This window comes from Oryza glaberrima, chromosome 1 (assembly GCF_000147395.1).
Source record: "Oryza glaberrima chromosome 1, OglaRS2, whole genome shotgun sequence".
Lineage (NCBI taxonomy): Eukaryota > Viridiplantae > Streptophyta > Magnoliopsida > Poales > Poaceae > Oryza > Oryza glaberrima.
The window spans coordinates 8,852,581-8,874,516 of NC_068326.1; the positions used below are offsets into that span (position 1 = coordinate 8,852,581).

General features: G+C 40.9%; 3 protein-coding genes and 3 non-coding genes across 6 annotated transcripts; 1 reads left to right on the forward strand and 5 right to left on the reverse strand.

Annotated features, from left to right (window-relative positions):
• Positions 1-1,747: 1,747 nt before the first annotated feature.
• LOC127760917 (60S ribosomal protein L30) lies at positions 1,748-4,830 on the reverse strand. The gene is made up of 5 exons (XM_052285199.1): positions 4,710-4,830; positions 4,456-4,561; positions 2,521-2,622; positions 2,084-2,152; positions 1,748-1,994 (listed from the first exon to the last, which is right to left on the reverse strand). The coding sequence occupies exons 1-5, from the start codon at positions 4,728-4,730 to the stop codon at positions 1,957-1,959; spliced, it is 336 nt and encodes a 111-aa protein (XP_052141159.1). The 5' UTR covers positions 4,731-4,830; the 3' UTR covers positions 1,748-1,956.
• Positions 3,167-3,260, reverse strand: LOC127760886 (small nucleolar RNA Z103). Its single transcript, XR_008015163.1, has one exon. It is a non-coding gene; the product is annotated as a small nucleolar RNA Z103 (small nucleolar RNA).
• Positions 3,403-3,497, reverse strand: LOC127760888 (small nucleolar RNA Z103). Its single transcript, XR_008015165.1, has one exon. It is a non-coding gene; the product is annotated as a small nucleolar RNA Z103 (small nucleolar RNA).
• On the reverse strand, positions 3,957-4,051 carry LOC127760884 (small nucleolar RNA Z103). The gene has a single exon (XR_008015161.1). It is a non-coding gene; the product is annotated as a small nucleolar RNA Z103 (small nucleolar RNA).
• A 4,101-nt stretch (positions 4,831-8,931) lies between the features above and the next one.
• On the forward strand, positions 8,932-13,704 carry LOC127760933 (isocitrate dehydrogenase [NAD] catalytic subunit 5, mitochondrial-like). The gene is made up of 8 exons (XM_052285200.1): positions 8,932-9,055; positions 9,359-9,546; positions 11,595-11,915; positions 11,994-12,155; positions 12,250-12,324; positions 12,518-12,627; positions 12,706-12,778; positions 13,165-13,704. Exons 2-8 carry the CDS (start codon positions 9,391-9,393, stop codon positions 13,354-13,356), a joined length of 1,089 nt encoding a protein of 362 aa, XP_052141160.1. The 5' UTR covers positions 8,932-9,055; positions 9,359-9,390; the 3' UTR covers positions 13,357-13,704.
• A 707-nt stretch (positions 13,705-14,411) lies between these two features.
• On the reverse strand, positions 14,412-19,361 carry LOC127760949 (mitochondrial import receptor subunit TOM40-1-like). Its single transcript, XM_052285201.1, has 11 exons — positions 19,093-19,361; positions 18,908-18,989; positions 18,706-18,805; positions 18,518-18,613; positions 18,356-18,406; positions 17,371-17,436; positions 16,456-16,557; positions 15,614-15,682; positions 15,450-15,533; positions 15,127-15,222; positions 14,412-14,726 (listed from the first exon to the last, which is right to left on the reverse strand). The coding sequence occupies exons 1-11, from the start codon at positions 19,286-19,288 to the stop codon at positions 14,670-14,672; spliced, it is 999 nt and encodes a 332-aa protein (XP_052141161.1). The 5' UTR covers positions 19,289-19,361; the 3' UTR covers positions 14,412-14,669.
• Positions 19,362-21,936: the final 2,575 nt, after the last annotated feature.

The following is a 21,936-nucleotide window of genomic DNA, read 5'->3' on the forward strand; positions in this document are numbered from 1 at the left end:
GGAGAGCGGCGGCGCTTATATAGACAGAGAGCAGACGGAGACGCTAGGGTTTGTTAGGGTTTTCCTCCCATCCGACGGCTCGTGACGCACACCGCGACCAAGGCACGGGCGGCCCAGATTTATTCTCGATGTTATGGGCTGTCGTCGATGGGCCTAATTTTGGGGCTGTCAACGAACGGGTCGGGCTCGACTTCGAGCTAACCCAGTCTTTATGTACTTGAAAAGTACATAACTGCTCCCTCAACTATGTACCGAGTAAGATTAACGTCGCAAAATCGGGTATAAAAGCTCACTCAAGTATTAAGGCTGTGTTCTTTGCTTTAGTGGGGAGCCAATCCCTCCAGTACGAAAAACATAGCGGTCCATTAGCACGTGATTAATTATATATTAACTAATTTTTTAAAAAAAATGGATCATTATAATTTTTTAAGCAATTTTCGTATAGAAATTTTTTTATAAAAAACGCACACCGTTTAATAGTTTGAAAAGCTTACGCGCGGAATACGAGGGAGAGGGGGTGGCAAAGAACACAGCCTAAAACCAGATCAATTTACGTCCCTGATCGGTTTTGAAGGTTGTTTCGACTTAGCGTTTTACAACTACGAAAAAAGTTGACCGTTTCTGTCAGTGGCACTTCCTCTCTCCTTTTCCTATCTCCTCTGCTCTGTGTGTCTCCATCATGTCTTACCCTGACGCTAAGTTCGATGCCTGGTCGTGGCTTGAGCTCGAGCGGCTGCTTGGATCACCGCATGCCCTCAACTCCCCTAACTTGGCCACTGTAGATCACCTTCGACGTCGCCGGAGCTGTTCGTTCCTCCCATTCTACGCTTTCCCTCGCGGCGGAGACGTTCTGGAAACGACGGAGCTCGAGCTCTAGCAGCGAGCAGGTTCCTAAGAATTATATAACTATTTACCACTCTTAAATGTGCCAATTAATGATTTATCATCTGAGCCCGTATGTCATAAATAGATGATGGCTCACATATCTGGGTGGTAAATAATTAAACACCAGATCTAAAAGTGACAAATAGTTAAATACCATGGGTCCTACGGGAGGTGTCGAGATGGAGACATGGGTGGCCTACACTATGTTAATGTATGAGTAAATTTTATAAAACTACACGTTTTGTAATCCAAGTTTCCACTGCTAAAATATATGTACTTTTTCTGCCACTTGAACTATAAAACATAAAACATATAAAACATGTAATTCTGTGAAATTTACTCTTATTGTATTCAGGGTCTGTTTTGTTTATACTGAATTCAAAGTCTCTAACTCTGTATGTTAAATCACAGAGTTTTAAAAGATTTCAACTAAATAATAAGAAAATGATTTGTAATGTTAGGAATATATATAGATAATTTCACAAGTCCTGTTTCCTATTAATTCAGATGTATAAATTCTATTCAAATGGCCGAAATGCTGGTTGCTCAATACAGCGTTATGAATCGGCAAAGCTCTCCCATGGTCTGTCAGTTTATGAAGCCGGTCTCCATCGTGCATGCAAATCAGGGTTTCCCAAACCGTAGAAAAACCGTAATAAACCAGACAAAATTTATCAAAAATTCAAATTATTTTTAAAATTTATTTGAATTTAAGGAGGTTACCACGGTATTTATATTTCCGTACCCCCGGTAAGCCACGCGTTACCGGCGGTATCGTCAACCCTCGTGCAAATGCAGCAGCGCAAGCTGGTCTGCATCTAAAGAGCTCTTTAACAACCACGTGTAATGATGCGAAGTTCAGTGAACAAACAGCCAAGCGTTCTAATTGAAAACATGATTCGGGCCAGGAACAAAATTTTCCAATCCAAGAACAATGTTCCCACGAAACTTTGGTTGACTGGTAAAAGCTGTTCGATACACGAGAGAGACCAAATCAAGTCCAGCAACAACTACAATGTCTAGAACAGCTCAGTGTGACAGCATCTGAAGCGCCAGCGGAACCGCTCATCCTTACTGCTCACCCGTGGTCTTGATGATATCCGAGTCACCTGGAAATCAAGCGCATTGTACAGTATTACAATCAAATAACGGTTTTGTTTAGTTTCTTTCAAATACTAGGTAGACGTATGGAAGTTACCAGGATCAATAATGCTGAGGCAGCAAACACGGAAGTATTTACCACAGGCTGTCCCCAGATCGACATTATCTGAAAACAAACAGATAGCTGTTATTTTTCAAACAAAGACACAGCTAATGTAATAAGACTGGCTAATCAAGCAATATGGGCATATGGCAGAAACCGATGTCTGCACAGTTTATTCATTTGTCCTATCTATGAATTTGTAAGTCTTCTTTGGTCCACTTTGCAGTTGCGAAAAACAAATGCAGCATTGCCATGGCAACAGAAGATAGAACTGTGCACCTTATTTCAGTTTCATTTAAAAAAACGCATAAAAATAATTAGCATGGCGTTTCTACGATATAATTTGATTACATATTTACTCCCAAGCATGCCTCACTGTTTAAATCTTTGCAAAGGTCAAGAGATGTCGAAAAGCATGGGTGTCAACTTACTTCCGTGGAAGTGGTGGACGGTGACCTTGGCCAACATAGCGTAGTACTCAATTTCTGACTTCCGAAGAGGTGGGCAGTTGTTAGAAATGATCACTAGCTTCGCTGTAATGAAGACATGCGGGGACATTAGATATCAGTCTGCCAGCAAAGATGACAAAACAAAGTAGGGTAGTATGCAGCCATGCTCTGAAAAGTTTACACAATGAAAAAGAGCTGATGAAAGTAAAACATTACATGCAATTGGTCAGAGAGAAAAAAGGACACTCTGCAAGCTTAATTCCCTACAGTTACAGAAAATTTTCCTTGCAATCATACTGAAGACTCATAGTAAAAAAACGTTTTTCATAAAGCATGTTTCCACTTCTGCAAATAAGCAGTTGACATCACAGTTACTGTATGCAGAATATGGAGAATTATTATGGCGTTGACTCATACACATTGGCCATATTGGTACTAAATCCACCGGTAATCAGTTTTCAACGCTAAAGGTTTCAACCTGGAGCAACAAATTTGCAAAGATCATAATAGACAATTATCTATGTTATCATACCCAAGCTAAACAATTGAACATATCAATAAATCCATCACAGTCTAGGAAACAACCACTGCTTGCTCAATATAAAAGGAAATGCCTGCATAAGATTTGGAGAATCAGAATACTGGCTTGGTTCTCAAAAGAGAAATAATAGCGCTCAGTATGTTCATTGTCGATCATCTGGGGAAAGGATCATCATATTCTCCATATTAAGCAGCACCAAATAAAATTTCACCACAACATGCTAAAAGAATCAGGAAAAATAGGCAGCACAATCAAATTAACCACAAATCAGTACATTTTCAGATAACACAAATCTTTCAGCAAAAGAGACTGCATTAAATTTGGAGAATCATAGTTCTGGCTTGATTATCTCTTAAGAGAACAATAGCGCACATTATGCTCATCGTCGATCATCTGGGGAAAGGATCGTCATATCCTCCACTACCAATTCAACCAAAACTAAATAAAGAAAGTGCACTACAACATACAGGCTACTCAGCTAGGAGAAACAGCTGATAAACACATAAACTAGAAATAGATTGACAACGTATTCACATTTGAGTACAACACAGCCAAACAAAAAAGCATACAGGAATATGTCAAGTCTTGGCTAAGTCTATGTTAATACTAAACCATAAAGCGTATATACACCACTGCCAAATACTGAACCACAACATCGAGCACATTCAGAAGAACAATGACAGTGGGGCATGGCTATGGCATCGACTCATACACAGCAGCAATGAGATCCACCGGTAATCAGTTTATACGATGCGCATACTCACACTAACATCCATCCAAAGGATGATGGTAAATAAGCACAATGAAACTAATCAAGAACCAACTCATTTGAAGATAAAGGAAATCTTTCAGAAAAAAAAACTCTACATTAAAATTCGAGGATCAGATTTCTGGCTTGATTATCTCCTAAGAGAAAACAATCGCACGGTATGTTCATTGTCGATCATCTGGGGAAAGGATCATCATATCCTCCGTACGGACATATCCAAAGCTAAAATGTAGACAACAGCACACAGCAATACAACATACAGGCAATAAAAAAACAGAGAGCGGGTATAAGTTTCATTGGGTACAAAGATTGAATGTAAGAGGGGAATGTTTTAAGTCTTGGGGTAAGTCCATGTAAATCCTACCTAAGTATATACACCACCATCAGCTACTGAACAGCAATATCAAGCACATTCAGAAGAACAGAGACAGTGGGGCTAATCACTGTGGCATCGACTCATACGCGGCGGCGATGAGATCCACCGGTAATCAGTTATTACGATGCCCAAACTCACTATAAAACCGCAATACTAACAACAACGGATGCGAACCTTAAACTAGAATTTGGCGTAATCTAACAGGGAAAGGAGAGCATTGATCCATCTTACCCTTGGAGTTCCTGAGGGTCCTGAGGACGGTCTTGTAGCCGAGCGTGTACTTGCCGCTCTTCATCACGAGCTGCAGCTTGTTGTTGATGTTGTCCGTGGACTTCTTCTGCAAACACAACCACCATCACACCATCACCACGACGAACAGAGAGGCGTTAGCGCCATGAGAAATGCAGGATCTCGCTCGCTCGCTCGCTCGCTCGCGCGGCGGACCGAGGTGATGGAGGGAGAGACCGGGAGGAGGACAACGTTACCGTCTTCTTTGCGGCCACCATGGCTGCGCCCGAGGAGAAGCGACGGCGGCGAGGGTTTCGGGCGGCGGCGGCGGCTTCTGCTCGGGGTGGCGACTGCGAGGTGGAAGAGTGGGGGCGTTAGGGTTTGTGGACTTATATAGGCACGGGAGGGAAAGGGTTCGCCTGCCCACGCTGGGGGTAAATGGGTTTGTTGGGCTTGGGCTCCGCTTTCCTGGATAAGGCCTGACTGTTGGGCTTCTTTTGTTTCACCAGGTTAGTTAAGAATATATTTTTTATTTTTTGAGCATTTTAATTTTTAGTTTTAAAAATAAATTCTTCTAAAATTTATTTCCATGATATGAACCTTTGTCCATGTAATGCAGGTTGGCATGGCAAAAATAATATTGCCATGTCAGTCTGGTTAGCGTGATAACGTTGTCTTGCTGGCGTGGCAGGACAAAATTGTCATGCCCGCTGCGGAGTGACGTGAACTGTTGTTTTGCCACGCCAAACGCGTTTTGAAAATAAGTTTTGGAATAGTTTGTTTAAAAAAATAATAAAAATAAAAATGTTTAAACAGTAAAAAAATATGGTTAACGAGATGTGGGTTTTTTTCTTCCTGTGAACAATTCTGTCTTGCCACACGCTTGTGCTTAAGAAATGTGCCAAAGTTTATCAAATGCTGGATGATTAAGAAACGAACGAACCAACATTGACTGATGTATAGTAAAATTTGGCTAGAGCATGCTTGATTCATATGATGTTATGATTAATGTTTGTGGTTTTCTTAGTAACCTTTTCGCTGTTTGACTCCCTTTTCATGATTGATAAGAAAATAAGTAATAATTTCTCCTAAAATTATTTTTAAAACAGAAATCGAAAAAAAAATGTCTGTGACCCATAGCAAACCAGTTGGGATCTTATCCTTTGATATATCTATTATGCAACCCCTCCTACTACCGAAGTAGTCTAAGAAGGATAGTATAATTCTTAAAAAATTAGACACAGGATATAAGGGTGTGACATCCTTTCATTCATGGTCTTCTTATTCATTAGTACAATCCTCGATAGGAAGCAAGCTGACAAGGAATGGAAGATTATAGAAAGTTAAGTAGTTGGAACTAACCTTGTAGTGTTTATGCCTTATTTTCTCAAGGCCCATTGAGGAATTTCTAAAAATATAGATTACTGCATATCAAGTTTTTTTTAATCAAAATGATTGGGCCATTTTGGTTTGAAGTCAAAGGCGATGTTTAGATCTAGGGGTGTAAAGTTTTGGCGTGTCACATCAGATATACGGACACACATTTGAAGTATTAAACGTAGTCTAATAACAAAATAAATTACATAATCTGCCTGTAAACTGCGAGACGAATTTATTAAGCCTAATTAATCCGTCATTAGCAAGTGTTTACTGTAGCACCACATTGTCAAATCATGGCGCAATTAGGCTTAAAAGATTCATCTCGCAATTTACACGCAAACTGTGTAATTTATTTTTTTCGTCCACATTTAATACTCCATGCATGTGTCCAAACGTTACATGTGATAGGGTGAAAGATTTTGGGGTGGGATTTTAACAGGGCCTACACCCTACCATATTGTTGGGACTTTAAATACTTTAGCTAGCATTTGGTTTGCTACCAAAATACACCAATGACAAACATAAGTTGCCAAAAAATTGAAACTACCAAAATTGCCTAGATTTTGGTATGGTAGCAAAACAAACAAGCCCATGATCATTTGGAAAAATATAGATTGGCAAAATGGAATGCTTGTTGAGCTAAACCACAAGGAGATCTGGGGCATGTGTGTACGTATTGTTGATGATGTTACGTCTATCCTTCGTTGGATGTCCTTTCAGCTTTCTTGTCACCTTGAATTTTGAGAGGTGTTAATTGAAGTTGTATCAGCAATGAACGATGTAATAATTGGTTATAGCTTCTTTGAAGCAGTGGCTAGGATGCATATTTTCCATTATCAAAAAACAAACCAATTGGGACTTGGGAGTGGGATATTTATCGAGAGCAAACCTCAACATCCCCCCGAGAGCAAGTTCGACTAAGGTTAGGTCTTACTCCCAACAACCTCATAATATCCTTGTTAAAGGGAGATTTATATGTTAGTCTATAATGCAATGAGACGAGTCAGTGTTCTAGATATGAGATACCTTATACCTGCGTATTAAGACTTGGTGGACCCATCATACACCAAGTCCTATATGGAATAAAATCTCATGTGGAAGGTTTCCGAATAAGAAAAATAAATAGAGTCCCTGCTTGATACCTACAAGGTCTACTTGGATAGTATCCATACTTGCTTCTGTAATACTACTTGGACAAGGGGGGCATTGAGGGTATAAATACAAAACCCTCGAGGAGGAGATGGGGGAGACGAAGATAAGCCAAGATAAGACCAATACAATGCCACAAAAGCCAAGACAATACAAGACACCTTCAATCTCGTCGAGTTAATATTCAATGAAGCCAACAACAGCTAACCACTAGAGACTAGATTAGGTTTTCCTCTCTATTGTATTTGTGTGAGATTGATATATAAAAGCAATACCGACTTCGGACAATGGGAGTAGGGCTATTATCCGTATAAAAATTTCTGTCTCCCATATCTTTTACCGCAATCTCATGTATGCTCTTGTACCAATGATCCCCATACATTACAAATACCATAGGTGGGTATAACCTGTCAACAGGACAGGGGTTTGTACCAAAACTTGTGCAAAAATTGCTCATTTACCGCAAATTTCACAGCCAAGTGGAACCCCTCTCTTTTGCCACAACTTCGTAGGGAACACCCATTTTGCGTTCATCTCCAGCCATCCATTGGTCAATGCGAGCACACCAACTACACTTGGTGTCTCTCGTGCTTGATCTCCATCACCCTTCTGCATCGGCCCGTGCATAGAGCTTTGGCTGACACCTGACTCATACAAATAGCTCCATCATGTCCTGCTTGCCTATTTGCTGAGCTCCAGTCACCGCCTACCTCATGCGAGTCCATTCTGCAGTGGCATTAGCTTGTAGCTGTTGCCCCTAGCTTGTTGAATTCTAGCTGCCATCTAAGTAAGCAAGGTGTTGGTGCAATAGATTAGTTGCTAGAGTACCCGTGGGCACATGATGGAGATCGAGCGTAGAGGCATTATCGACAACTACTGGCGAGATTTGGAGGTGACAAAGGATAAGGGAGAGGAATAACATGAGGAAAGGCTATATATGGGTGCAAATTCAATATTTCTAATGAAGTTACATCCCATTCAGCTTAAACTAATTTTAGGGTAAACGTGTGTACAATGCACGACCCTCAACTCATTAGCAAATAGAAGTAAGTAGTTTTGAGAAAGCTTGTTCCACCTCTTGACATGCTATAGCAATAGATATGATAGGTCAAATAGTGTGCGATGGATTATAGGCTGATTTTGATTAGAAAGGCTTAGATCGGACAATAGGACTAGCTAGCTAATTAGAGAGAAAATGTTCATGACTTTTGTAGCGTGCATTGTAGTTACACACTTACATGTATCGTTATGCTACGAGCAATGGCTTTTCTTTTATCTCTATTTGCTGTGTTACTCTCGAGTTTTAGTTTCACGCCAATATTCGTGCTTCCACTCTAGAATAATAGGACAATATTTGTTTTGAGCAAATACAATTAAATGTCATTTTTGGTATACGGGAAATGCACATAAGTACAAACCACCTATGCCTATTTGTCATTGTCACCAATATCAATTCAATTAGAATGACAATGTAGAAGTGCTAAATTATCAAATCTCAGAACCATAAACATATCGTGATACATCGAAATTGATCATTTAATTTTGTTTTTTTATCGTTGTTGAAAAAAGTGTTGTCATTTTTTAAAGTTATCTTAGAAAATACTTAATCATCTGCAAGCATTTATAAAATACTTACGAGAGACTGAATTCCCTTCGAGCTGTTAGATGACAAAGCTGACTCCACAACTTTTGTTCTAGTAGTATATTTCTTTTAGAGGAAACCTAACAATTTTTTTTTTAAAACAAGAACAAGCCCAATTCGTTGTACCTCAATCAACTTGGAATAAGAACATCCCCGGGCCCACTTGAAAGCATCAATTTTATTCATCTTTCTCCTCCGCAAGAAAGAAAGAAACCCGGGGAGCATCGTCGCCGTCAACGCGCCGTGGGCCCGGGCAAATCCCAGCCGTCCGATCCAGATCGACGGCCGAATAAATGGGAGAGGACGCAGGAGAAAAAGTCTCCCCTTCCACCATCCTCTCCTCCTCCTCCTCCCCTTTCCCATCCATCTCTCTCTCTCTCCTCCTCCTCGCCGCCGACCGCCGCCGCCGCCGCGAGTCGCCTTCGCCGTCCGGTACATTCCCCTCTTCCCCATCTCACCTCCCCTGCCCCTCGCTACCCGGATCGCCTCCGATTCGATCGGAGGTCGTGGGGGGCGCCGTTCGCCCGATCGATCGAATTTTGCGCGGTCGCGCCGCGCGCTCCATCGGGGGGGATTGGGTGGGTGCCCCCCCCCCCCCCCCCGGCGCGTTCGATCGAGCGAGCGTGATTTGGTTGATGATTTTTGTGTTGGGGTTGGGGTTGGACTAGTCCGCGCCCCGTTCGTTCCGCGGGTGTTGGGAGTCTAGGGTTGACGTGTGTTTGTGGTGGTGCGCAGGGTAGCAGCAGGAAGAGGGAGGAAGGGGGGGCATGGCGCTACGGAGGCTGCTCCAGGGGAGCGTCCTGCCGCGGATGGCGGGCAGAGCCGCCGCGGCGCCGTTCTCGACGGCGTCCGGGGAGACCGTCCGCGCCACGCTCTTCCCAGGCGACGGCATCGGGCCGGAGATCGCCGAGTCGGTCAAGCAGGTACGGAATTTCGGTTTTGTATATCCTGATTTGTTATTATATATACCCCTCTGTGACCACGACTCCCATCAGCTCGGGCTGTATTCGTCCGACGCGGACCTTCCTTGATCCGATGAGAAAAAAAAAAGCAAGTTTGTTAGTTTGTTTTCAAGCTGTGTGCAACAGCTTTAAGATTTATTTTGGCCATGACGTGCAGGGAAGATGATTAAATTCTTCGTCTCTTTTAGTTTTTTGTCTGCTGCCCACAGATTTATTTACATTCTGTCTAGAACGTGCAAAGATGGTTCTTATTACGCCATCTGATAATTGATGTGAACTTATGCCCCCGCCACTACTGCATGTAAATAATAATGACCTCTACCGCCTGTAAATGGCAATGAAAATAACGAGGACATTGCTTATTTCTGTTTTGTTTCTTTTCCATGAAAACTTAGATATGACAATGAGCATAAATAGTTTGCACATTCTACCTTAGTTTTTCTGTTCACTGGGAATGTTGCTTATTGAAGGATTACATTTACGTCGATAAAGAAGCAGAAGGCCCTTGTAAATTCTAGCCTCTTACCCAAGAGACAGCATTTTGGACCCTTCAAATTAAATCACGTTCCTGAATTAGGGAGGATAAATCATGTTGCACAAAATTAAAATACCTTATACCTCTGTTTGGATCTCATGACTTTTTAGTCCATTGCGTGCATGCACTTTAAGGTAATTTCAGTTTAAATTTGACATGGCCTACTCTGCAGACAAGTCTATGTATGATATATGCTATTATTCTTGAAAGTAGAGCACTTGATTATTTATAATTCTAGTTGGAGAGCCAACTGAATTGAGCTGATTTCTTCTAAAATTTGCTATTGGTGTCAGTTGGGCAACTAGGTTTTCTTGTTTTGATGTTTCAATCCCCTTGAAATTTTATGTGGCCGGTAATGATATCTACGGTTTTGTTCACAATGTATCCTCATCATTTATGTAGGTCACATGCAATGTAGTAGAGAGTTTATGGGTTACAATATGCACCTTGGTCAAGTGTTTTATTTTTGATAAATTATATTTTATTATTCAATCATTGATTGAATGTGTGCCAGGCTACTGTGTTTATAAGCTTTCTAAGATAAGTAGTAGATAGAGTGTGTGCATCAAAAACTTCACAGTGGAAAATAAATAAATTTAAACCCCATAGTATTTCTGTGATAATCGAGAAAAAGTAGAATATCCACCGGCCGTTGATCTCTCTTTTGCTTTATTTGAATATGTGTGCCTAGTTAGTTTAGCTTGTAAATAAAAAGGAAGGGGCCTTTGGGTTTAACTTAGCACAGCTCCACTATTGAGTTTCATTTAGGCATATCAGCCCATTCCTTTTGATTTCTTTCTCTTTTCATGTCTGAAATCATGTTTGGTTAATTGGCTGCAAGCACATGCCTTTGATATCTCTGTTTGATTTACCTCCAATCAAACTGATTTAATAACTGCTGTCAATTGTGTACCATCAGATTACTCTGTCATACTCTAATAATCAAACGACAATCAAATCTCCCTAGGGAACCTGAATGTTGGAGCTAGTGTTGATGTGATGTTGCTGGCTTGCTTAAGATAGTGCTATATCCGTCCCAAAACGAATGCAAGTCTAGCAATGCACCTAGACAAGTGTTTGTCCATGTGCATAGCTAGAATTGCATTCTTTTTGGAACAAGGTAGTACATTTTATGCTTATGCTGAGCTAATTATCTTCCTAGTTTTTTTGGTGGACATAAATGCACATTAGAGTTCATGTTTAAGCGGGGTGTTTAATTATTGCATAGAGCATGGGATCCAAAACTTACTGAGCAATGCTACTATGCTAGGCAACTCTTCTATATGTAAATATCCTCATTCTTGCAAAATAGGATACAACCTTACATAACTCTTCCGGCGATTGATGCAATGAAGTCACACCTTCTTGTTCCAAAAATGGTGCCAAGTGCTTTCTGATCATGCTTTCTGACTATGTAGCTCGTTCTTATGTATTTATTATATCTTAGTTTGAACTTTTCCTTTTGCTGTTTCAGGTATTCAATGTTGCAGGGGTACCAATAGAATGGGAAGAACACTATGTTGGTACAGAAGTTGATCCCAGAACAGAGAGTTTTCTGACTTGGGAAAGCTTGGAGTCGGTGCGGAGAAACAAAGTTGGCTTGAAAGGTCCTATGGCTACGCCTATTGGAAAAGGCCACCGTTCATTGAATCTTACACTAAGGAAAGAGCTTGGTCTTTATGCAAATGTTAGACCTTGCAACAGCCTCCCAGGATACAAGACTCGATATGATGATGTGAACCTTGTGACTATTCGTGAAAATACCGAGGGAGAATATAGTGGCCTTGAGCATCAGGTAAGCATTCTTAAAAGCAATATCATTTTCATTGGTCTTGTTAGCATTATTCATCACTGTGTGCTATTTATTCTCCAGGTTGTGAGGGGTGTTGTGGAAAGCTTAAAAATTATCACTCGCCAAGCAAGTTTAAGAGTGGCAGAGTATGCTTTCCACTATGCCAAGACCAATGGCCGGGAGAGGGTCTCTGCGATACACAAGGCCAATATCATGAGGAAGACCGATGGTCTTTTCCTCAAGGTCTGTTTGCTACCTGTTCCTTCTAACTTGATGGAATGTATTAATTCATATCACTGGGAGCTGATGTTCTGTTTGTTCTTTGTTTTACTTTCAGTGCTGTCGTGAAGTGGCTGAGAAGTACCCTGAAATTGTATACGAGGAGGTCATCATTGACAATTGTTGTATGACGGTATGTTGTTCTGCTGATACCAAAACCTGTGCTTTGTTTGGTGTTAATGTTGAAGCATTCTTCACACTGGTCTGATGATCTCTGATCGACCTGAGAAATGCAAATTATCCTATTTGTATTCTAGCCACTTCTATTGCTGTCCTGGACAGTTAATTAATGACACCATTGATTTGTGAACATTGTCCCCTTGCAGCTTGTGAAGAATCCTGGTCTTTTTGATGTACTGGTGATGCCAAATCTTTATGGTGATATTATTAGTGATCTTTGTGCTGGTCTGATTGGAGGCTTGGGCTTGACACCCAGGTAAATTTGTTATTGTTTGTTCTATCAATTTGACATCCAGGTAATACAACGCCAACTAACTATTTTGCACTCTCCCAGCTGCAACATTGGTGAAGGTGGCATTTGTCTGGCAGAAGCTGTTCACGGTTCTGCTCCTGATATTGCTGGCAAGGTGAGTTAGACATGAACAATTCCTGCTTCATAGCTTGATTTACGATGTTTCAACCTATATAAATTTCCTAGTACTTGTAGAGTCAGTTGTATCACTTGATAATTCATGACATTTCTCGTTATGTACGGGCCTGTTTGGTACAGCTCCAACTCCTAAATTTAGCTCCAGGAGTTAGGTCTGGAGTGGAGTTGTGGAGCTGCCTAAACCCAGCTCCACAACTCTAGATTATTTTGTGAGAGAGCTCCACCCATGGCTGAGCTCCAGCTCCAGGAGAGGTGGAGCTGGAGCTGTGCCAAACAGGCCCTACATAGGAAAATTATCAATGTGAATTACTGATCAGCCAATTGTTCCTACAACACTTTAACTGAATGTTTTTTTTTCCCCAGAACCTTGCAAACCCGACCGCTCTTATGCTGAGTGCTGTTATGATGTTGCGCCACTTGCAATTCAATAACCAAGCAGACCGGATCCACAACGCCATCCTCCAGACCATCTCCGAGGGGAAATTCAGGACTGCTGATCTCGGCGGAAAGGCGTCGACTTCAGACTTCACGAAGGCAGTCTGTGATCATATCTGATCGTCCGATGTGATTCCGTCCTCTTGATTGTTTTCCTTCCCCCTAATTTTTGTTGCATACGCGGAGAGAAGCTTTAGCTTTAAGAGGTTAACTGGCGGCACCTCAATTTCTTTGGGCTTCAGCATGGGTTAAGACCACCTAATAATCCTGTCGCATTCTTGCTCTTGGAAAAGTTTCTTCCAACATTGCAGTCCAGTCAGAGAATGGCCTGTAATAATTAGTGACAAAATTATAGCAGTAGATAGAATCTGTTCATTCAAGTTCTTCAAATTACTGGGCCAAGCTTCAATGTCATTTTTTGCTTAACTCGTGCTCGTGCTGTTATAGTTTACAACTATCTTCTTTACCTGCCCATAACCAGTGTGACCATCGAATCAAACGTATGTGGCGGTGAATCCCGTTGCTTGTGCGTTGCTAGATTTTTGAGGTCGCCTTCTGTTCCAAATTCCAATCATTTGAATTTGAAGGGATTACCTGTCGACTGCGCATACGATCTTTTATTGAGAATATTTGCTAGGTGTGGGAGTTCCTGCGTGTGTTCGTTTAGTGGACGTGCGTATATGAGCATGTGTTATATGTTGTGCTTCGTGAAAACTCAGCTTCTTTTCATCAAGATCGGCACCTCTGCTTATCACCTAATCCCATCATTCCAATAGCAACATAACATAGATGTGACACATCCTATACATGATATTGGGATGGAGAGAGTATTCCTAAGATGCATCTCTACCCTTTCTCTTCGAATGCACATTTATTGGGAGTCATTTTTAATGTGCATTTGTGCAAACTGGTACCATGGAACCCTAGTGCTACCCTAACAGATATGCTCCATCGTCACTACAAACTCTTGTTTACATCCACAAACTACTGCTTGGAAGGACACGCTGACATTTGATCAGAAGAAAGAATGACATGGGTGCCAAAGTTATGGATCAATGTGGTGAAATTCGAGAATAACCGACAAGATACTTCTCAATCTTGTCACAATAAGAGGGTTATTTTTGTTTAGTACAGTACAACTAACGATACCGCACAAAAAACGGTGAACTCGATATCGCACAAAAAAAGAGCAACACGTTTGAATTATATTCAGGTTTGCTACTCCAATCCAACACCATCTCATAACTACATTATCCTAATCGAGCCTTTTTAAGTAATGAGGCCAGTACAATTAAAAAAGGTGCCGTAGACAATAGCAAACCCATGAAGAACTGAAAACAAATGAATGCAAAACTAAAATTGTCTTAGTTCTGTCGACAAATGCCAACTGCTATAATCGTACATGCGTCTCCGAAGAAACCGCCGACACTGCCTCACTCTCCAAGAACCATACCAAACCCAAATTTGTAATCTTTCTTCCAGTGATCAAGCTGCACAGGATTGTAGAAACATCATGTCAATTCAAAATTATACTCCAAATACAACTAAATGCAGGGCACGATAAAATTCACCTATGATGGCTAGATATGCTTCTCAAATGCTAAGTTCTGCTGCCTACGAAAGCTGATATCTTGGAATTTCAAGCATCTGAGATGGCTAGGATTTTGAAGGCGTGTAATGTTTCTTTACCTTTTGCTATTATTTTATTATTCAGCGCAGCTCACTAAGGAGACATCTATATTTCATTAATTTACGTTTCTACTTAACCTTCTGATTCAATAATCCAGTTCCAGACTTGGTTTCCCACTTACATAAACGTGTTAAAAATAGAGGGCATTGAATCAGTAATAGGTAGCCTGGTGTATAGAATAAGTAGGGCTGCAAGCTGACCTCTGCAGAAAGAACGAAATTCACGCCGGGGGTCAACCGCTCCTCCAAAAGAGCAGAAACAACGCCATTGGTATCAATCTTCCCCCTCAGACGACACTGCAAGGTTAAACATAAATGTACTTTAATTTAATGAGGTGGTTACAACTTCAATAATCAAAATTCTCTAAAAACATAGAATTTTCCATTTTTGAAAAAAAAAAAGGTTCCATAGAAGAGGCAAAATATGCTCAAGTTGTTGCAGCAACTTTTACATCCCACATACCATGCTAGACCAACGCACAAAAAAAAAAAAAACCGAAAAGCTGGAAACAATCAAGATATACCTGTCTCAACATATAATCATAGCCGAAACTTGCTGTTACATCCTTCGCCATATGATTGTACATAAAATCAGATGCAAGGGAAACCTGCAAGAAGAAACTTATAGAGTAAGATGGTATAAAGAAAATAAAAGCAAATGTTCAAAACATCATTACAGAACACCGACCTTTTCTGATACTTTTTGGACGTAACTGAGTGAAACCAATCCAGTGGTTGCGATTTGTCCAGTTGCAACCTGCACATATATATCACATGTCTCCATTAATTATACAAATTTAATGTCAAGTTGACCATCCAGCTACCAATTAAGTAACCGATATGAATTCTAATGTCTCTTACAATTCAATGAACCAAAAAAAGGGTCAATTCAATATTTCAACAATGTCTCAAAAAACCACTACCAGTTTACTAATCATATGAAAGAGCCATCTGAGCTCATACAATACAATTCATGGTTTGTATTTGCATCTGGTAGAACATTTATCACTAATGCATGCTTATTGCACAAGAAATTAAAAATACAATGCTTGCAGTTAGTTTAGATTCAACAATGGGAGGCACTAGGGATGTAATAATAGAGTTTGTGAGAGGCAGCAAACTTGAAGAGAAAACAAAAGGCTGGCTGTCAGGATTATAAATTGCAAATAGTCCGATTCATATACATGTATGAACTTGTGTGTGCTATTTTGACTATTTGCTTACACGATATTACAAACAATTGTGGAAGTGGTAACTAACACCCCAGAGGTATTGACCTGTTGCCATGACTGCAAACGCGCTCTCATGACTAAGCCCCCCAAAGTAGTAATTAAGCAAATGCGTCCCCATGACTATATGGCTGAGCGCTAGAACAGCGCTTAGAAATCTATCCTATAAAACCTTGAACGTAGCCTTTTGAGGCCGTGGGCATTAGTTACATGGTAAATGAATGGTAACCTAACAACTTCACATGGGTGGACACTGTAATCATGATTCTTAAATAGCTTAAAGATAGGTAAACAAACTTACCATTTTCTTTGTGTCATATCGAGCAACAAAGCCAACTCCTGATTTTCTTTGTTGCCCAAGCCAGAAAGCTTCAGTTCCCAAGGAGAGGTTCTTAGTTACACTCTGAAACACACAAAAATATTAGTTTAATATATATGTTAGAATAAAAACATATTCTCTGCAACTCAATTCATGCAGTTAAATCAGGCATTTTCTTTTGGATCATGACCCTAACAAAAAAAGTGAACCGTTTAATCACTTTTATCCTCCAGTTTAATCAACAGAATCACATGGCAAACACCACAAAGTTACTTAAGAGATTTCTAGAGTTATATTCTTACGCTTATTGTACAAAGAAGCTACCACGGCACATTGTTTTTGAAATATGTTTGTCTTCTCTTAGCATTATTACTTCCTCTCTCCCAGTTTAGTGGGCGTTTTTTTTTTGGTTGTTGTTGATGTACCAAATCACAGGACACACTGGGGCTTTCAGCCAAGAGTGCTCTGCTACATGCATGCATGCAAGCGAGGAGGTGCTGGCCACATAATTGGTGCATGCAGTGTGGCGCCATTTTAATTGGCTTATCCGTTTCATGCATGAGGAAACGGAGCGCTTCAATTTACTAGAATTTGGTGGCTTGGTGCTTTGTTTACATGCATTGTCTGCTTAATAGGGGCAGATCAGGAAGAAAATATATTGCATGCAAGGGCCTTAGCGAAATATTTTACACACCCTGTAAATGGGGACAGAGGGAGTACTTCGTCTAGGTAAATTTTAAGTTGAGAAAAGGAAAAGGGAAAAAAAGCTGTCTAGTCATTACATCATATTAACAAGAACTGTCTTCATAGCAGCTGTCTATGCACTTACACAAGAATCTAAAATGTAGAAAATCCTCAAAGGGCATGGTTATTATATGCAAACACATAAACACATACCTGGATGTAGTTCCCTCCATAGAAGGCATTATTCCCAAGTTGGAACTGTGATCTAAAATCTTTGCCCTGCAATCAAAGATATAAAAGCAACACAAGTTATAAAATAAAGTACACCTTCAGATATAATTGATAGGAAGAAACTAAATAAAAGATATATCTATCTGGAATACACTATATCTCAAATACACCCCTTTACACTTGCGAGAAATTTAAACAGGAAACAACACAAAGTTTCATGGAAAGAAAAAGTTTCTTGCATTGGCCATTCCCAGTAGTATTCTTCAGAACTAGATATTATGGAAAAGGAAGGGGTAAAACTGGGAGGAAAGGGAACAAAAGAAAACTATGGAAATTATGTGTTGTTGAGAACTCCTAAGAAATGCATCACTACATCAACAAACACGTCTATCAAATTAACAAACTAGTAAAAATTAGGGGCACGTTTCAGAGTGTGCATTCCATCTTCACGTTCTTGATGTTTTCGATTGAAATTAAAGATACATGACAATAGGAATTTATTTGGAATGCAAAGTAATTGTAGGAAACAGACTGAAAATGAGCTATAACGCATTTCATTAAATCAGCCATAACTTTCTTTTGAAACTAAATTGTTCAGCATCTGCTAAGAAAGAGTCATCTGTTAATGATTCATGAGATGCATTATGAAAATACTACGAAAGTTTCGATGCCATCTCTTTTCTTAAAATCGTTCGGCAAGATAACAGGCTTTATGTTGTCCTAAGTGGAAATTTAAAAGATGCCAGAAAAAACAATCATATCTTCCATTATTCCATCATTTTCATAAAAAAAAATAGCAACAATATAGGACACACTTTCATTAAGTGAGAAGGATTCTATACCAAAACACAGTAGCTTGTTGAAGAAAAGAAAAAAAAATGTATCGCTGGAATGACATTGCCATCAAATAAATTTACCAAACTAGGAAAACCCATCATCACAAATCCAAATGTACACAAAGACTGACCTTATAATCAAAGCTAAACATGCCTTGGGAGTAATGGGGCTCGTTCGTCAACTGCCAGGATACATACAAGGTAAGCTAATTAGTAAGTACAAAAGGATGGTGTTAATTAGCGCTAATCTCATATTGAACACAGTTTGGCTCATATGGTTCCAAACAAAAAACCTGAGCATTTATCTTGAGGCAAAGATTTTCCAATAGATCGCACTTAACGCGACCGGTCACCCTCCCGTCGTGCGAAACCCTCCCAATGAGCATCATCTGGCAAATGAACCACACTAGGATCAACACTGAAACCAACCATATTAGAACACCAAGCATGAACCCCTTCACAGAAGAAAAGCATTGCAAACCTTGGGATCCATAAAGTTTGCGCCGAACTCGTAGTTGGAGGTGGGGACCTTGATCACATCCGCCCCCTGCGATGGGAGCTCCATGGATCCCATGGACACACTGAGGCGCACAAGGATTGTCACGATACAGCCAAAACCGCTAGTAATAATTTACAAAGGGAAAAAAACGAGACTAGATGATGGGGGGAACCGGAAGTCGAACCTGTGGCTCAATCCGAAGAACGGGTTGAGCATCTTGGTGAAATCGAAGCGCAATCCCTCGAAGACATCGGGCTTCAGCGACACTGCAGCGAGAGAGGATCACACGGCGTCACCACCGAATCAACAACCACCACCAGATCAAGGGGGGGATGCAAAGGGAGGCGGGGGCGGGGGGCGGAGGCTTACTGAAGGCCTCGCGCTGGATCTCCTCGTAGGGGACGGGGCAGGGGAGGTTCATGTAGTCCACCTTCTCCTCGTCGGCCGCCGCGTCCTTCTCCGCCGGTGGCGGCGCCTCCGCGGCCGCGGGGTCCACGAAGGGCGCGTAGCCCGTGGGTGGGGGAGGCGGGGCCGCGGCGGAGGCGTGGCTGACGACCGCGCCCATGGCGGTGGCGGCGCGCTTGCGATTTGGGGGGAGGCGGCGGCGGCGGCGGAGCGAGAGAGGGGGTAGGTCGGATGCGTGTCGTGGTGTGGGTTTTAGGAGGGTTTTCTGGAGTTGGGGGGGTTGACGGGCTCGGTGCTGGTAGGCGCCTCACACCCGTTGGATTTGCATCGGGATTCGTGCGTTGTATTTGGGAGGGGGCTTGATTCCTTCTTGGGCTTCAAGTATACGCTGCCGATTTTTTGTTGGCCAGAATTTAGGGATAAAATCTTTGTAAACGCAGAATAACCTAGCTATATTAATAATAATATGGTTTTTCAAGAGTATTATATCATAACTAATGGAACGGTAACGCAAGAGAATTCAGTAGATGCAAAAGTTAGGTGAACGAGAGTTAAGGTGGCAAGTAGTAGTCACACGATGCAGCGATAGTTGTCGGTGTCAAACACGGTAGATGTGAGGAATCACATATTCGGGGATCTACCAGGGGCTCAGAATGCAAACGGCATATTCGAGTGTGCTAGGGAGTAAGAGAGAACATGATCACGTATACAGGTTTAGCCTCTCGAATAATACCCCTCTCCTGGTCACTATCGAAGAAGTTCGTATAAGTTTTGGGAGGCTCTCGAGCTAGCTTAGCAAGCCAGATGCTCTTGCCAATTTCTAGCGTTTAACCCTCCTACAGGGTTTAAGATGGGCATTTATAACCTACAATTAATAGTCATCTCTTTCTCTCTGACGAGATACAAAACATTGTGCACACTCATAAGCTTGAGCTACCTCCTTCGACTCTCCATTAGATCTACTATAGTAGTCGACCTCCTGTTGGAATCCATGCTAGGCCCACTTACAGTCTCCTCGATATTTTACGCGTCTTAAAAGCCACGCCTGATGACCTGAGAGTGATTGAATCTTGGATACTCTGTATCTCTTTGTATCTCGGTTTGGTCTTTTATTTCAGTTTGGTCTTTTATTTTGTTGGGTGTGTTTAATTTCATTATGAACTACACTCTTCGTTTGAGTGATACATTGTAATAATTGGCTGTAGCTTTGATGAGCAAAGGCCGGAATGTTCATTCCATTATCTTAAAAAAAATACAATGGACGAGCTCTATAGCTTGTGCATGCTCCCAAGGGTGGCATAGTGCCCTATTGAACACACATCAACATGTCATCGGCACGCGAGTATGCCACTCTACCCTTGACGAGGTGCCAAGGTTGATTGCAATATGACACATGGAGTGCAGGGTTCACCCTCGGGTGCAATTATATGGTGGACCGCGAGAAGGGGTGACCTGCCTACTCCACTTGATCTCACTAGCCAAGATACACCTAGTAGTCCTCAGGCAACCCAAAGTCATGTACCCCTAGCATGACTTGGTTCCTAGGTGGCTAGCCAGCATGCCTCATGCTCCAACGCAAAAGGATACGTGATTGTTTTCGAGCAGCTCTGGGGAACGAATTCAACTTAGGTTAGTTGACCCAACCAGAGTCTCGAATGTCTAGCTTTTCTTGGCATATCTTTAGACAGATGATGGACACGTGGACCTTCTCGAAAGACCTTGATTTTGGTTTAAGCTATGGAGGTGTTGGCCCATAATCCACACAGTTTCGATGACTTGCCTTCTGAACTAAGCAAGATGGTCAAGTCAGGACTCCCTCTGGCAACAATATTCACTTGATGAAGCAATAGGTATGGGTCTACATTCGGAAATTTAGTGTCATTGATCAGGGTATGTCCATCCCAAGTGTTAAAGAGTAACGACCGTGCATATATTAATTATTCATAACTTTTATGGTCATTTTCATGCTAAATGGAAAAAAAACCACCTAATAAGAGATAACTTTTAATCCTACCGATATACTATTTCTATCTTATTTTATCCTAACTTTTTTCACTTAGTTTTGTTCATATTTTTTTATATTGCAAATGGCAAGAAGAGTAAAACGTTAACCAATGTTTACCGCATTTTTATCCTTACAAGTTTGTTTCGACATGTATTTACATAAAAATATTCTTAAATATGTATCAAAGAGCTTTCAACATTTAAATTCGGTGACTATTGATCTATGTATAGATGGCGTTCCTCTCAAAGGTTGCTAATTGGAACATACTCATCAATGGGCACATGATACATGTGGTCAAAAGAGATAAATGGGGCCTGATAAGTCAGAGGGTCGAGAGTCCCTGATAAGTGAGGCCCACACCTATGGGCCCATAAGTCAGAGAGACACATCCTTTGACGTACGTGAGAGGAGCCCCACCGGGACATAACATAATAATAGCACTCAAAATCTTTTTTCTTCACTTGGGAAATTATCAATTGTAGTTTGATCAAATTATATTTTGAATGTTATATGCGTATGACCAAATCACCGAAGGAAGGGAGGATGACATTTCACATTTTGTTTTGATAGCACGTGTTTGTTACTTTATATCAGACTAGATTTATAAAGTCTAATAAATCTTAATTGATTATGAAAGTTTCTTTAAGACAAATATACTAATAATATTTTTATTATTTTAACTAAAATGTATCGTTCATCAAAGTTTTAAAATTTTGATTGATCTTACCCAAACATTGAAATTTTGTGATAGAAAGGAGGAACTAGCTCACACATTGGTTTATCTTAGAAACGTGCATTTTTAT